Genomic DNA, 15,798 nt, shown 5'->3' on the forward strand with positions numbered 1-15,798 from the left:
TGAATATTGTGATGAATAATTATTTTGCTTGTTTACACACAGACACATACTGATAATTCAAAGAAAAGTGTATCAGCATATAAAACATTTCAGTACTTTTCCAAGCAACTAAAAGGCAAATATCTGATAAATGATTAATGAAAATACACTGTAAACATCGATCAAAAACATGTTTTTCCATACATTTTAAGATACAAACTTATATACTTTATAGCTGCTGCGCTAACATATCTACATTTCTTTAGCATCCATTTGATATGAAAATCTTTTGTAAGAAAGGATCATATAATTTTTGCACGTATGTGACAATAAATTCGCTGTCCAGCTCCGTTATATATATAGCTTCACTAACATTTATTGTATTTTTATTATCATTATATAGGCCTACTTTTACTAATTATTGTTATTATTTAGCCTACATTTTCAGTATTCAGGCTAGCGTGCTTACAATAATTTTCGTGTTTGAGCAAACTGAAATGTTGTACACTCTTTTAACAAGCTTTTTATTTTTATAACCCATTATAATTAGGAGTTCACCATCAAACTTAAAGCACATTAGACATGAAGCTGGTTGTAATGTGTGATGTGGCCTCACGATGGCATCAAAGGAATAAAACGAGACGGCAGGCGAGGCAACGGTGTTCCTGTTGTGTGTGGTGAGAGAAACCTTGCCGGTTTATTTCAATCTAGATCACACAGCGCTCAGAATCAAGTGCCGAATGTACGCCAGATTTGGTCCAGACTCTGTTGCTAGGCCGTCTACATACTGAACAACACAGGCTACAGTTGCAGAGAAAATTAGGCTATGTAACCCTTTAATTTACCATGGATTTCTGCATAAACTCCTGATCTGATCTCATACTAATTGATAGTTAATTTAAAAATCACGCAAATAACTATTTTTCTGTCAAATAACAGGGTTGTAAGTCGCTAGTCTAATAAGTTAACCTCCAAAAGCTCAACAGGAAGCAAACCAAGACTCCAAATGAAACGTCTTAACCTATAATGCAGCAGAATCCAAATGTGGTCAGTTTTGATGTGGTGTGATTTTTCAGTTTCTTACATTTGTGTGAAATTAATTGTTAAGATACATAATTTTGAATAGCCTAATTAATATGATAAAATAATGAAGTAGATTTAAAAATGTGTATTGGGTAAAAATGTGATTATAGGTGGGACAAAGTTTACTGTACCCCGGGGTAATCTTATTACAAGATGGTCCCTTTACATTCATTTTTCAATTATTTCGCCTACACTGGATGGTGCAACATCATCCTGCACACAATGCTCTCATATCTAAATATATTATTTATTAGTTCTTATTGGGGTTTCTTAATACATCTCCTGTTGTCTGAAGCAATCCTATAGTGTTGAGTGAAAGATTTTGCATAATCATACAAGAGAGAGAGAGAGAGAAAGAGAGAGAGAGAGACTCAGGAATAATGGCAAACATCCTATTGATCTTTAAATCTGAATATGCAAATGAAGCATTGTGCAAGCATTGTGCAAGCCCCCCCCCATGGTGAATTCTTTTTAAGAAATGTTTAATTTCAAGCACACCACATTTACAGCAATGGTGTGATTCAAATCAACATTTTCTTTTTTGACCCAAGTGCAAGTCTTTTGCAGATCCGTCTTTATTTGCAGCGCTGGAATCTCATACAGCATGTGATGTGACTTCTGAAGGCACTTCTGGGGAATGCAAGCTGAGACGGCTGTGCGTGAGAAGCTTAGAGGCGTTAACTTGTGGCCCTCAGGGCAAAGGGCATTTCACTCAGCAATCTGTTTACCTTCCAGCTGATTGTGCTTGAAGGCATGTAAGAAACTCAGCTTCACAGAGCTGGCATCACTGCAAAGTGTGTGTGTGTGTGTTGGTAATATGCGTGTTTAGACACACCCCGCACATCCTTCAACAGCAGGCTGATATTGCCTAAGGTAAAAGTGATTCTTATTTGACAAGAGATAGTTCAGTCAAAAATGAAAATTCTGTCATTATTTACTCATGTTGTTCCAATCCAAATATGTATATTTTTATATCTTCTGTGGAACACAAAAGGAGAAATTTTGAAGAATGTGTGTGGTTATTCTTTTCCATATACATTTACAATGAATGGGGACTGGAGCATTCAAATCACAATTGTTATTGTTAACTAAAACTTAAAAAATAGTTTTCGTTAACTAATATAAAGATGGAATAACATTGTAATCCAAGTCACACAACAGCTTTGTGAGAGGAACAAAGCAAAAGTTATAATTCAGCGAAACTCTTTCCCTCCAGCTGTGTCCAGATCAACCAGTCGGTGATCATTTGTCTCTTATGAACTCTCATGAACTTGCTAGAAGAGCAAGGGCAGATGTCAAGATTTTTATTGTTCTTTGTGGAAGCTCCACAACCAATGCAGTTCTATGTAAAGCAGTTCTGGGCATTAAGTAAAATATCTTCTTTTATGTTTCACTGAAGAAAAAAATCATAGTCAAAATCGTAGTCAAATATACCAGCTTTATTATTTTTTTTTTTCCAACAGCATGTAACAGGGCATATAATCATAGCTACTTATTCTCTCTCTATCTCTCTCTTTAGAACAGGGTCAAGATGAAAACAACAGAGCAACCAGATAATTACACTGGTATCTCATCTGTACAAACCTGCCCCATAATGCCTCTGGCACAGACCTGCGCAAGATATGACTGATGGGAGTCCAAAAACTCATAATTTAAGTTATGAAAACTCTTCTTCCCAGAGTAATGCAAAAATAACTCCAAATACCAATAATACAAAAATCTCTTCTGCATACGCATGATTATAGATAATCACAGATGGGCCAAACAACTTTTGTTTCCACAAATCGACATTTTATCTACGTTCAGACCGGAGGCTAATGTGGCCTAAACCAAATGTGATTTGAGCCACTTCAATACGTGGTACTACTAAATCAGATACAGGTCGGATGTTTTGCAATACAACCTCAGTCTGAACGGTCATATTGGAATCACTTTTACATCAATCCAAATTGACATTAGTCAATTATGCGCGCCGAGGACGGGAGTCACTCCAAAGACTTCTTTGGTCAGTTAATATGGAAGACAGCCGTGACGGTATTAAGTGAAAGGACAGTGACAGCTCTATGCAAGCAAAACTTGAGGGAAAACTACGAAATTTAGAAAAACTTTGCTGTCTTTCTCCTCATATTCGTCCTCCTTATCGCCTGCGCACGAATTTGCGGCACATCAGCTTATAAATGAACACGTTAAACGCTGATTTCAGTGTCCTCCATGTTTACATCCATATGATAGCGTGCTGCGCGCTGCACCCTATTGTTATTGTTTTTGGGTTTTTTTGCCCAAACGGGTCAGTTCGGTTCCACGAACAGTTCACACTCGAATCTGATAATGTCCACAAGTATTTAATTGGCTTAAGAATGTCCAGAACAAACTCACATACACACTCTTATACAATATACTGTATGAGTACACATACATAAGAATTTATAATTAAAAGTCTGGAAAGATCACAAATTAATAATCAAAGTGTCTCTCACAGAAAAAAAAAACGCAGCTATGATTTCTATTTATAGTCTACCCGCTCCCATTAATATGCTATGTGTCTATTTTTTTAGTGTACTGTAAAATAAAGCCGGTTGCACTTTATTTTACAGTACGTGTACTTGCATGTACATACAGTGTACTCACCTATTAAAATACTGAGTAATACACGGTAACTACAGGGGTTAAGTTTAGGTTTAGGTGTAGGTCACCTAGTTATTACCCAGTTATTATAATTTCTGTAATACGTACATAGTATGTACATGGGGAACAGGACTGTAAAATAAAGAGCTACCTTAAAACCATATTCATATAAAAAAAATTCGGTACACTCAGGATGTCTTACAATAAAGCATAAACAAAGCCCTAAATATATCATATACATACAGCATCCGTATTATATTTACTATCCAAGATATATGCATCACCCTCTATATGCCCACATAACATTAACTGTGTTACATGGCGTAGGTTTAATAATGTAAAACAGTGAAACAGAAATGAGAACAATCAAAACATATAAAATCTGAGATATACTAAAGAATATAACTGTTACCCATTTCAACTACAGTGTTGTTAGAAACATTTTATAGTAACAAATGCACAAAAAAATAGGTTTTATTCTGTCAGAGAGGAAGCAGCTATTAAGAACAGCTTAAATCAGGGTTAGGGTTAGGGTTAGTTAGGTCATTATTACAAAATACAGCATTAAGAAATGGACAGCCGTTTCTTACACAAGCAATTTTTTCCAAAAGTAAGAATATTTTAAAGCTTCTCACCTCAAATACTAACATATACCTTGAAAATCAAAAAATCATATATTTTTTATGTTTTTGAAAATAGTCTCATGCTCACCAAGGCTGCATTTATTTGATCAAAAATACAGTAAAAAAAAAAACTGAAATATTACTAGAATTTAAAAGAACTGTTTTTGTATTTTAATGTATATGTCAAAGATGACAAAGCTGAATTTTCAGCATCATTAATCCAGTCTTCAGTGTCACGTGATCTTTCAGAAATCATTCTAATATGCTGATTTCTGCTCAAGAAATTTTAATTATTAATGTTTAAAGTTTTGTGCTGCTTAATATTTTTGCAGAAACTGCTAATTTTTTTCAGGATTCTTTAATAATTAAAGTGCAGCATTTATTTGAAATAGAAATCTTTTATAGCATTATAAATGTCTTTACTGTCACTTTTGAACAATTTAAGGCATCCCTTTTTTTTTTTCTTATTGAACGAACGTATCAGAATTTTGTTGTAAATGCTTTTAGGAATCATCCACATATATTGTTGTGCAAAAGCAAAATGCAATAACTGCATTTTTTGTCCAAGTCTCCTAGATTCAGAGAAATAGTGTAAAAAAAAAAAAAAAAAAAACCACACTAGTTCCATTGTTGGCACAGTTACTGCATTTTGCCATTGTATGCCAGTATATGTACAAATGACAGTCTCCTCAATATCAAAACTATTTACTCTTGGAGCAAATAGAAACTGTGGCATGACTCATTTGTCTTACCACATTTTTTCCTTTTTAAAACATTTTGCTACTCAAACGTAACTAACAGTGGAAGTTTCATAGAAACCAGCTAATGGGCAACCATTGTGTTTTTGCATAGTGATACACCTCACTTTTCACCTAAACACTTAACAAAACCTATGGTTGCATAATACATAGCTTAACCATGCCTTGAAGACTTTTCTCATCCTCCTCAAAAAAAAAAAAAAGAAAAAGAAAAAGAAAAAAAAGTAACCAATAACTAAAATACATGTGTATATATACACGTACATGTCGTCTTCATTGGCAGGTTAAAGCTTGTATTCACTCAAAAACATTTACCGTCAGTTAAAAGCACTGCCTGGCCAGGCAGAGAAAACAACTCTGCTAGAAGCAGCTGCAAATGAGCCAAACCACTTCTAAATCATGTTGTTGCTGACCTGAAAAACAAGAAAAACAATTCAATAATCAAGTTTAAGAATTCGAGCCGTGAACAAAATGTGTCTGATATATTCGTTTCTGGAACTGTGTAATGTAACAGGTTAAGAGCATCATTTTTACACCATTTCAAACGCTCCAGTCCTCATAGCACATTAGTCATCTAATATTAAACACGTCTCACACCTTGATTTTATTTGACTGAAAGAAGGCTGCTTGTTCACTCTGCTTGGAATCAACACCTCTGTTCATTAAATTGAGGCGACCATGATCCTATTATGGGGAAAAAAAACGAAATAAATAAAACTCTTACGCAAGTGAATCATGTTGGGGCAGCAGCATGTACGTCTTTCATTCTCACCGGAGCGTGTGTACAGCACTCCATTTGAAGGAGGCACTCTAGCGTTTCCATCATCTGCTCCTTGCGAAGGGAGTGCAGCCTAAGATGGCCTGCAGACTCACACAGCTCCAGTTCCCGCACAGTGTGGTTAAGAGCCACTGCTGCACACTGCAACGCACTGAGCCCTGCACAGAAAATACCATCCGTCTAGTAAATCCCTGTTCTTTTCACATGGTATAGAAATACACTTCCAATTAGCCATTTAGCAAATTATTTGATCAAAAACAACTTCTATGTGTGAAAGCTCACGGATTAAGCCAGGGTCCAAAGATAACGTAACAACGTGTTAAATCACGTAAACTGCAAGAACTAGCCATTGCAATTTTTCATCTGGCATACAAGTGCTCTATGAAAGTCTAATCTAATATAGCATGTTATGACCTTTAACAACCTTAATTAACCTTGCCTTGTCATTGAAAGAATTAAATTATTAAATTAATAATAATTATATACAAACCAACCCACACACACACACGTTGTTTAAATTTTTCCTGAAAAATAATAATAAAAGACTATGCCAAACTACATAAGACTTTATAACTTTATAGACTTTATATAAGTCATTATAATATCATGATAGTTGCATCACCCTGACATTTTTACTTTATTCTGCCAATATTATATATATTTTTGATAAAATCTGATGGCTCAGTGAGGCCTCCATTGCCCAGAAAGCTACTAAAGAAAACAGTTCATGTGACTACAGTGGTTCAACCTTAATGGTATGAAGCGGCGAGAATACTTTTTGGCGTTATTTTGTTTTTTTGCCGCACTTTATTCAACAATATCTAGTGATGGGCGATTTCAAAACACTGCTTCATGAAGCTTTACGAATCTTTTGTTTCAAATCAGTGGTTTGGAGCGTGTATCAAACTGCCAAAGTCACGTGATTTCAGTAAAAAAGGCTACGTCATAAGTGTTTCGAAACGTTTCGAAATTTCAATGGTTTGTGACTTTGGCAGTATGATACACGCTCCGGACCACTGATTCGAAACAAAACAAACGTAAAGCTTCGAAGCTTCATGAACCAGTGTTTTGAAATCACCCATCACTAGATATTGATGAATAAAATCGTTATTTTGTTTTTTTGGTGCACAAAAAGTATTCTAGTCGCTACATAACACTAAGGTTGAACCACTGTAGTCACATGAACTGTTTTAAATATGTCTTTAGTACCTTTCTGGGTATTTGAAAGTGTTAATTATCTTACTGTCAATGAAGGCCTCACTGAGCCATCAGATTTTTATCAAAAATATTTTAATTTGTGTTCCGAAGATGAATGAAGGTCTTACAGGTGTGAAACGACATGAAGGTGAATAATTAATGACAGAATATGAGGGAAAAACAAAACAAACTTGGTTAAGGTATTTATCTGATAAAACTATTTGGGAAAAAAAGGCAAACTACAGCTACGAGTTTTATTTTACTATGCAAAAAAATGCTTAGAAAAAAATCTTACAGGAAATGTGTTTAGAAGACTGTAAAGATGTGCTTTCAAATATGTAGGTGTATGTTGTAATTTAATTATTTGTATTTTTATTTAGTTGTATATCTTTTTGTCCTTGTATTGTTTTGTGGACCCCAGGAAGATTAGCAACCACTCTATGGAAGCTTATGGGGATCCAAATAAAGAATAATAATAGAAGAACATTGACTAAAACATAATCAGTTATTAATATTTTGTTGGTTCTTAATTTCTTTGTATGACGGCCTGGCCAAAAATTATGCCAGCACAATTTGGCATGTTTCATTGTGTTATCACAAATAAAACAATTGATTCCAAGCACAATTATGCAATATAATAATAATAATAATAATAATATTTGAATATATATATATATATATATATATATATATATATATACACACACACACACACTTTTTTTGGACATATGTAGGATGCTGTAGGAGTGGCTATATAATTCCACTGTCATAGGGACAAGAATTGATTTAATTAACTGTACAAATACAGTTTCATTGCTGCTAAGAAAGATTTATAGCTGGTACATTTTCTTTTTAAAACTTTTACAGTGCCAACAAACTTTCAGCTACCAGCCCAGATTCTTAATCGATAAACCACATCACTTCAAAGTCTCTTCTTTGTAATATAAATTCGGATTACAAAACAGTACATCGAGGCACCTCTTTCACAACAGGATAATGAAACAACAAGGTTTGTGACTAGTACTACAGGATTCTTTCTCAGGTTTTGGCAGTAGGTATGCAGCCACAACCTTACTACAGCAAAACCTCATAAAAGATTTGGCAAATGCGAATGTTATCTCTAAAGAAAATAAGAAAACAATCCAGATTACTTTTATGGAAAAGAAGGAGAAAATAACTGGTTCCCTAATGCACATTTACATTATTAGCACAAAGAAACAAAGCCGAACATACCGTTTGCATCTCTTTCCTCCAAATTAATATATACACCAATTCTCATTAAACCTTTCAGGACCTGTCAAAAACATATTTACAGTATGAGTGAATGTGTAAAAATAGGTTCTGTATGCTAATATTCCAACACCACACAAATTTACCTCCAAGACTCGAATATATCCATTCTCTGCACTGAGATGGAGACATGTTTTCCCATATCGGTCCTTCGCATTGACATTTGCACCAAGTGACACCAAATCAGCCACCATGAAGTGTTGATTCTTCTGTGCAGCAAGATGAAGGGGAGTCTGGGAAGAAAAACAGGCCCATGCAACATTTATGTGTGTTTGCTGAGTGACTGACACTCAGAGAATATGCATGTATGATTGTGTGTCACCTTTCCCTCTGAATCTTTGATATCTAGTTTCTTCAGAGCCACCATCCTTCTGGCAATAACATACACAAGGGATCGCTTTCCCTCCTCAACAACTCTGTGTAAAAGACTGTGGAGAGAGCATGAAAGCAGTCACTTTTCATGGCATGTTTGCTTTTCAACGTCATGGTATTACAAATTTTAAACAGAAGTGTTCAATGGGTGGAGTACTATTGGCCTATTCCAGTGAAAGGTAAACTCTGCATCATCCTTTAATGGGTCTGACAACATTGTCATTTTTAAACTGGTTTGTCTTTCAAGATGTTTGTCAGGTTTGTGTTTACGGCCATATCAATAATTCCAATCAATTCTGTATGCAAGAGGGCATGTTTGAAGACCCTCCGTGCCTTCTTTGTTGGTGCTGAAATGCTTCAAATTTCAACCGGGTTTCTATGCGAGCCATAAATCTCTTTTATATATCTCTGCCCTGCTTGAGGAGTTAATAATGGGGTTTGTCATAAAGTTGGGAGTGGAAAACTAATGCACTCGCTTATTGAGCTCGACAACGACGATGGCAGACCCACTTTCGTTCTTTCTGTATTTCATAAAAAGTTTCAAATGATAAAGGTGGCACTACAAAAGTACCCTTGCAAATCTTCGTACTTGAAGATTATTTTCAGAAACTGTGCATTTTCTTCATTTTTATAAATTACAGCCGCACTTTGAAAGATTAAACATTAGCATCTGCATGAAGAAACCATCTGTAATGGCTTCAGTGAGTTCTTGAAAAGTAAAATGATCTTACATCTTTCCGTTTTCATCTACAGCAAGAAGCTCTTGGTCAGATATCTTCTTCAGCATTGTTTCCTCTCTTTCCATTTGAGTCCAGAAAAAGGTCATACTGCTCCACTCCTCCTGCTGAGAATATGGCCATGGTGGACACTTCATCTCTTGCGGAGAAACCTCCCAGACTTCTGGGTTGGGACTGGCATGGAATGATTCTTGTGGGGAGGGCACTTGGTATTCACATGAGCTTGCAGGAGAGCAGGTCATTCCATATAGATTATCATACCTGTACTTATCTGACTCATAACTGCTATATTCTTCCTGATTCCCAAAGAAGACATCAGTACCCTGGCTGTAAGTTGGGGACGGGTAAGAGCTGCACACAGAATGGACAGGGGAGGTTTCGGAGGGTGCAGAGTAGCTTGGAGACAGAGGTATCTCATTCTCCAGACCGTATGTGTTCATTAAACCCTGTTGAGATGCTTCTTCAACCCAGAACTCTGAAGAGTATGAGGCTGAACGGGTTTTGTTTGGCAATCTGTATGACTGACAGGTCTTAAGATCTTCCTCCAACACTTCTACTATAATAGCAAGCTCCTCCAGACCTTTTGTTTGATGTTTCTTCTGTAGCAGACATAAAACATTTGTCACAACCTGCCTATGTACCAGGTACAGTTCCAGAGAAGTTTCCAAATAAAAGGAGCTATAGTTTTGTAAATGCCACTTACCAGAATACGTCTCCGGTTTCCTCCTGTGGTAACTCGTTTCTTATCCCCTTTGGACAAAAGACATTGATCATTAGAAATGCAATGAGGTTAAAATGGTTATGCTAAACCAAAAAAAAAAAAAATGGTTATGCTAACATTTATGTATTTCAGCCTTACCTTTAGATGCCTTAGAATGTTTTCCCTAAAAAAAAACAAAAAAACAAATACAGTCAGACCATGATCAATATGCCTCAATATGATTGTAAATACATAGAAGAAGAAAATTCTGCATACCAGCAGATCTTTAGGGTCAATACCCTTGGCTATCCGTATATTCCTGAGCATGTCCCGTACTGGCATTTTCACTCTAACTCCGAGGTATTTCTTTTCAGATGCGGACTTGTGTTTTTTAGGTCCTAAAAGAGTACAGGCCTATTAGTGAAGCAGTGGGCTACATATGAAACTATGCTTCGATATTTCACAATGCAAATATAAATCTTTTTTCCCATGTCATTCTGGAAAGGGACACATCTAATGTGATCTAATAGCACACAGTCCCCTATCAAAATTCAGCCAGGAATTATTTTATAACAGAACTGATCATATTTATGCTCATGATATTGTATTTATGCTTGTGATATTGATTATTGATACTGTACATAGGAATAATTGGTGTAGGGGTGAATTCAAGTTGTTTGGGACACTTTTTGCCATTGAGATGACTGGGGAAAAGTGTCCCATTCAACCTGAATTCACCTTGTATATGTAGTAATGTCCATAATGACTTCAGATTTTGTTTTATGCTTACTTTTATGAACAGCATAAAAACAGGCAAATATGTATGTATATTTATCAGTTTTATCAGATATATCAAAAGATTGTGACATCTTAAACCAATCTAAGACGGTAATTTGATGATTTTAGCTGCTAAATACTAGCTAGGCCCAGCAGAGAGAAAATCCTAAACCAGATAAAACCCTATTAAACCATGTAAGACCAGCAGAGCACACCAGCTTATGCTGGTTAAACTTAAACCCAGTAGGGTCACAATGAGTAATCTTCTCCTGGACATCGTTTTGGAGATATTTTGTACCCACCTGTTTGACAGCTCTTCTTGGCGTTACTGTCCCCTGACCGGTTCTGCGTCGGTATCCGTAGATTCGGGTCACTTGCTTCTGAAGAAGGGTTTGCTGGCAGCGGTGACCCGTCGCATGAATAGTCAGGCTGTTCGGTGTCTTCAGGTAGCATTTCGCGCCTTGTCACCTCCACCTTACTGCTCACCATCCTGTTGTCCGGTTATAAGCTGACTATAAAGTGCTACGCTTTTATTGTGTTATGATAACAAACATAAAATGCTCGAGTAAAGGGCTGCTACCTGCTAGTCCCCATACAACTTGTGTGTTATGTCAGCGGGGATGTGTTTTCATTACCTGACTTGAGGAGGCGGTGACAGTCAAAATATCTCACCTGAGTTTTATAATGCGAGAACAGTGAACCCATGTGGAGCAAAGCTGTTCAGTCGAAGATTAGCTCTTTTGTCACATGTAACTCATGAATTTATGTTGAACAAAAGTTGATAAAAAAAAAAAAAAAAAAATATATATATATATATATATATATTTTAAATAAATCAAGATAAATAAATCTTAAATTTAATATATTCTTATCTATTTTCGTCCTCTAAATAATATTATAAAGGAATATCCTTAATAAAGCAGAGGAACAAACAATTATTTTGAAAATATTCTGATTTGCATTATGACTCAAAAATTGGGGGGCAATCCAACAGTTTCCTTTGACTTTGTATTGCGTGAGGCTGCCTCCTTGTCATTTCTGACTTATTACAAAAAACAGAACAATGTCTAAAAGCTGCTATGTGACATGGTGTACAGCAAACAAGCTAAAAAACCCATAACTAAGTTTTTATAAACTGTCGACCCCAAAAAACGAATGTTTAAGGACACAAATGTGGATACAGGCAGTGAGACAGAGCGCAACGGGTCATATTACTATAAGAAATAAATTGGAGGGGAACGTAATCGGCGACAGCTTATGCTAAACAAACAAAGAAAAAAAAACATTAATTATTTTTAACCATGTCAAAGAATTATTTCACCTGTCGCCGAATACGTTCCCCTCCAATGCATTTCTTATAGAAATATGACCCGTTGTACTCTGTCTCACTGCCTGTATCCACTTTTGTGTCCTTAAACATTCGTTTTGTTGTGGTCGACAGCTTATAAAAACTTAGTTCTGGGTTTTTTGGCTTGTTAGCTGTACACCTTGTCACATAGCAGCTTTTAGACATTGTTCTATTCTTTGTTTTAAGACAGAAATGACAAAGAGGCAGCCTCACGCTACATAAAGTCAATGGGGACTGTTAGATTGTTTTCCACCCCGGTGGGCGTGGTTTTCAGATTATGACGCGTGTCGCTCTGTCTCTGTGCTGCCTTCACGTGCTATCGGAAATTTGACAATTCCCACTTCTGAAGTTGTGATGACGATCACGTCGCATTCAACTTTCGAAATGTGAGGGCGTTCATGTTACATTTTTACCTAGGAAACTCGTATTTACGATAATTCCGAGAGCACATGAAGGCAGCATTAGTTTCTGTAGTAGCAATTCACTTCTTTCTAGATGCAATTTGGGCGTAATGGGTGGAGCTAGAAGGACCAACCACACCCTAACCCTACCCATAACTCTACCCATCCACCCTATCCAGCTTTTGAACCCCTGACGTCCAGAGACAGGTGGAGCTAGATGTAATTTCGCGTGCCATATTAAACTGAAATCATACACTGACATCTACCGACGACACACAAACACACACTCTCTCTACAAAATGATTCCCTTTACTTTTTATCAGTTCATCCCCGCTACGATAAACCTGGTATGCCGCATCAAAGAAAGTAAGAGTTTTTCTAAGAGTTTCAAGTCGAAGGCAGAAAACGTCCTGGGCAGGTGGCCAAATGATATGCAAAAATAAGGTTATTATTAATATTAATATTCTAATAATAATTAGAATTTGGTCACCTGCCTGTTGAAAAAAAACAGCATGTGCTAGTTAGGTATGTTTCTGAAGCATGGAAGCTGGTTTGAGCTGGTTTATGCTGGACCTTAGATGGTCATGAGCTGGTTTAAGCTGGTCCTAAGCATCTAGCTCCAGCTCAGGACCATTTTAGGACCAGCACTTGACCAGCTTAAACCAGCTCATGACTAGCTAAGGACGAGCATAAACCAGCTCAAACCAGCTAAGGATCAGCACAAACCAGCTCAAACCAGCTTCCATGCTTCTAAACGTACCTAACCAGCATATGCTGTTTTTTTCAACAGGGCTATGTTTACAACTGTCTTGTAAATGCATTCACCTTATTGCCACAACCCAATATTCCAGTTTATACATATAGGCTAAGACATCTGGCATAAACCTGTATTAATCAGACTGGATCATCTTAATGCATTATTCAAATATAGGCCTACCGTAAATGGACTTTCGTTTATATTTGTGTATGTTATTCAGCTATTCAGCTCTCAGCTTACTACTTTAAGGATAGATTTGTGATATTTTTATATATAATAAATATTTATAATAGGCCTAAATAGTAGCCTACACATTATTCTGTATCTGACGATGTTGAGTCATATATTGAGTCATAGCAAGAGTGGGGGGAAAAAATGATGGAAAGTAGAAGACTTTGCACAAAATCATATGTTTTGCAGATTAATCCACAATAATTAAGTCCCAGTAGACAGGAATCGCTGTAGCTATAACATGGTTTTGTTATAGCTGTTGTAATTGATTTATGGAACAAAAAAACCAACAACAACAAAAAAAAAAACAAAAAAAAAAAAAACTTGAATTTCTAATTATTGTGCAGTGTTTCGCGTTATATTAAAGGGCCAGTTCATCAAAAAAAAAAAAAAAAAAAAAAAAAAGGAAATTCTGCCATCATTTACTTACCCTCATGTTGTTCCAAACCTGTCTGAATTTCTTTCTTCTGCTGAACACAAAGGAAGATATTTTGAATATGGGTAACAAAACAGTTGATGGGCCCCATTGACTTCCATAGAATCGGAAAAAAACATATTATGGGGCCGATCAACTGGTTAGCCTACTGACATTCTTCAAAATATCTTCTTTTGTGTGTGTTTATACACGTTTGGAAAAACTTGAGGGTGAGTAAATGATGAATTCATTTTTGGGTGAACTATCTCTGTAACACTAGGTGGCAGTGCTGCACTGTCCTGCAGGCGTCACAGCATAATCCGCGTCTCACAGTTTTCGCCACTTTTGAGTCTTTTGTTTCTAATCATCTAATAATGTATGACATATGATTCAAAATACCCAATCATTACATCGTGCCTTCTTAATCTAAATCAATATAAATATATGTTGGGATATAGGCTAACTGTAACAAACAGTTTTCTATATAGTTTTATACCTTAAATTTTAAGGTCATGACATGAGGCAAGGTGCTTAGAAATATAATTAAAAGCTGATATTTATTCTTTTTAATATCAATTTTTCAATTATATGCTACTATTTAAAACCAAAGCATCAGAGCTGACATTTTGAGCTAACCTCCTTCTGATAAATATCATTAAGAGTAAGAGTTGAAAAGATCCTTTTGACTGATTTCAGTCATTTTGATTGAATTATCTGATAGCCTATGTGTTTTGTTTTTGGTAGTATTATAGTTGATGCATAACATGGGGGCACAACTTCAGGACTTACAAATCAATGTTGCAATGGGTTTTGTGCTTTGTTTTATTATCATCATACCAGTGAACCTAATCTCTCATCTATTCTGTGCACATGTTCCTAATATATCAAGTAACACCTGATAACACCTCATAATGATGCGGGCCAGGTGTTCTTTTCTTCTTTTTATTGTAAAAAAAAAAAAAAAAAAAAAATACCTAGAAGTGTCTTTTTTTATAACTGAGAAAAATGGTTGACTAGCGGACGAGTATCGATGAACTTTAATCTGCATGCCACAACATATAGATCTACAAGCAATGACGTTGGAGCTACGATTAATCTTGTCTCCTAATCTTGTATACATTGTTAACACAAGCCCACACTTGCTGCAGTCCAAGTCAGATAATACTCTGATAACTTGACCTTAATTTGACAAAATACTCTTCAAAGATGTATGAACTCATTCAACTCATATTGTAATGCACACATTCAGAAAGTGTTTCAAAACATTAACTTAATCAGGAATAGGATGGATGTACTGATAAACCCATATTGGTTGACTGCTACTGTGAATATTCAGTGTGCTCTTTTTGGACATCATCTTGGTGTTATTTTATGAGATAAAGGGAAGAAATGAAACTTACAACTGCTAATTAAATAATTAACAAGGGAGTTTTGGGACCATGTTCCTTGGAAGAACTGGACCGCTCCTTTTACGGAAAGCTATTGTGTAACTAAGATAAGCTTTAAAAAATCCCTGGCAAGAAACCATTTGCTGTTTATTCACAAAAGAGGAAGTATGCCTCTGTTTACGCCAATTAAAACGGAGACTGCAAAGTTGATGTTTTTCTGAAATAGTTAGCTGTTCAGTACCATTTATTCGGTTAATGCTTAATTACAGTGATACATAGATCTAAAGTTTTTATAACAATAAATCCTTGATTTAAATGGCTGGTTTAGTTGAGGTTTAA

The 15,798-nt window shown here is 35.9% G+C and overlaps 1 protein-coding gene across 2 annotated transcripts; it reads right to left on the reverse strand.

Annotated features, from left to right (window-relative positions):
• Positions 1-2,480: 2,480 nt before the first annotated feature.
• zgc:113279 (uncharacterized protein LOC553749 homolog) lies at positions 2,481-12,027 on the reverse strand. 2 transcript variants are annotated; one of them, XM_051864029.1, is made up of 11 exons: positions 11,222-12,027; positions 10,419-10,540; positions 10,302-10,326; positions 10,146-10,192; positions 9,437-10,041; positions 8,656-8,761; positions 8,420-8,566; positions 8,277-8,337; positions 5,841-6,004; positions 5,666-5,752; positions 2,481-5,481 (listed from the first exon to the last, which is right to left on the reverse strand). In XM_051864029.1, exons 1-11 carry the CDS (start codon positions 11,406-11,408, stop codon positions 5,461-5,463), a joined length of 1,572 nt encoding a protein of 523 aa, XP_051719989.1. In that variant the 5' UTR covers positions 11,409-12,027; the 3' UTR covers positions 2,481-5,460. The 2 variants fall into 2 exon arrangements, with proteins under 2 accessions (XP_051719989.1, XP_051719990.1); XM_051864030.1 differs by lacking the exon at positions 5,666-5,752 and having other exon boundaries at positions 5,793-6,004.
• Positions 12,028-15,798: the final 3,771 nt, after the last annotated feature.

Source organism: Ctenopharyngodon idella, chromosome 15 (genome assembly GCF_019924925.1).
Source record: "Ctenopharyngodon idella isolate HZGC_01 chromosome 15, HZGC01, whole genome shotgun sequence".
Lineage (NCBI taxonomy): Eukaryota > Metazoa > Chordata > Actinopteri > Cypriniformes > Xenocyprididae > Ctenopharyngodon > Ctenopharyngodon idella.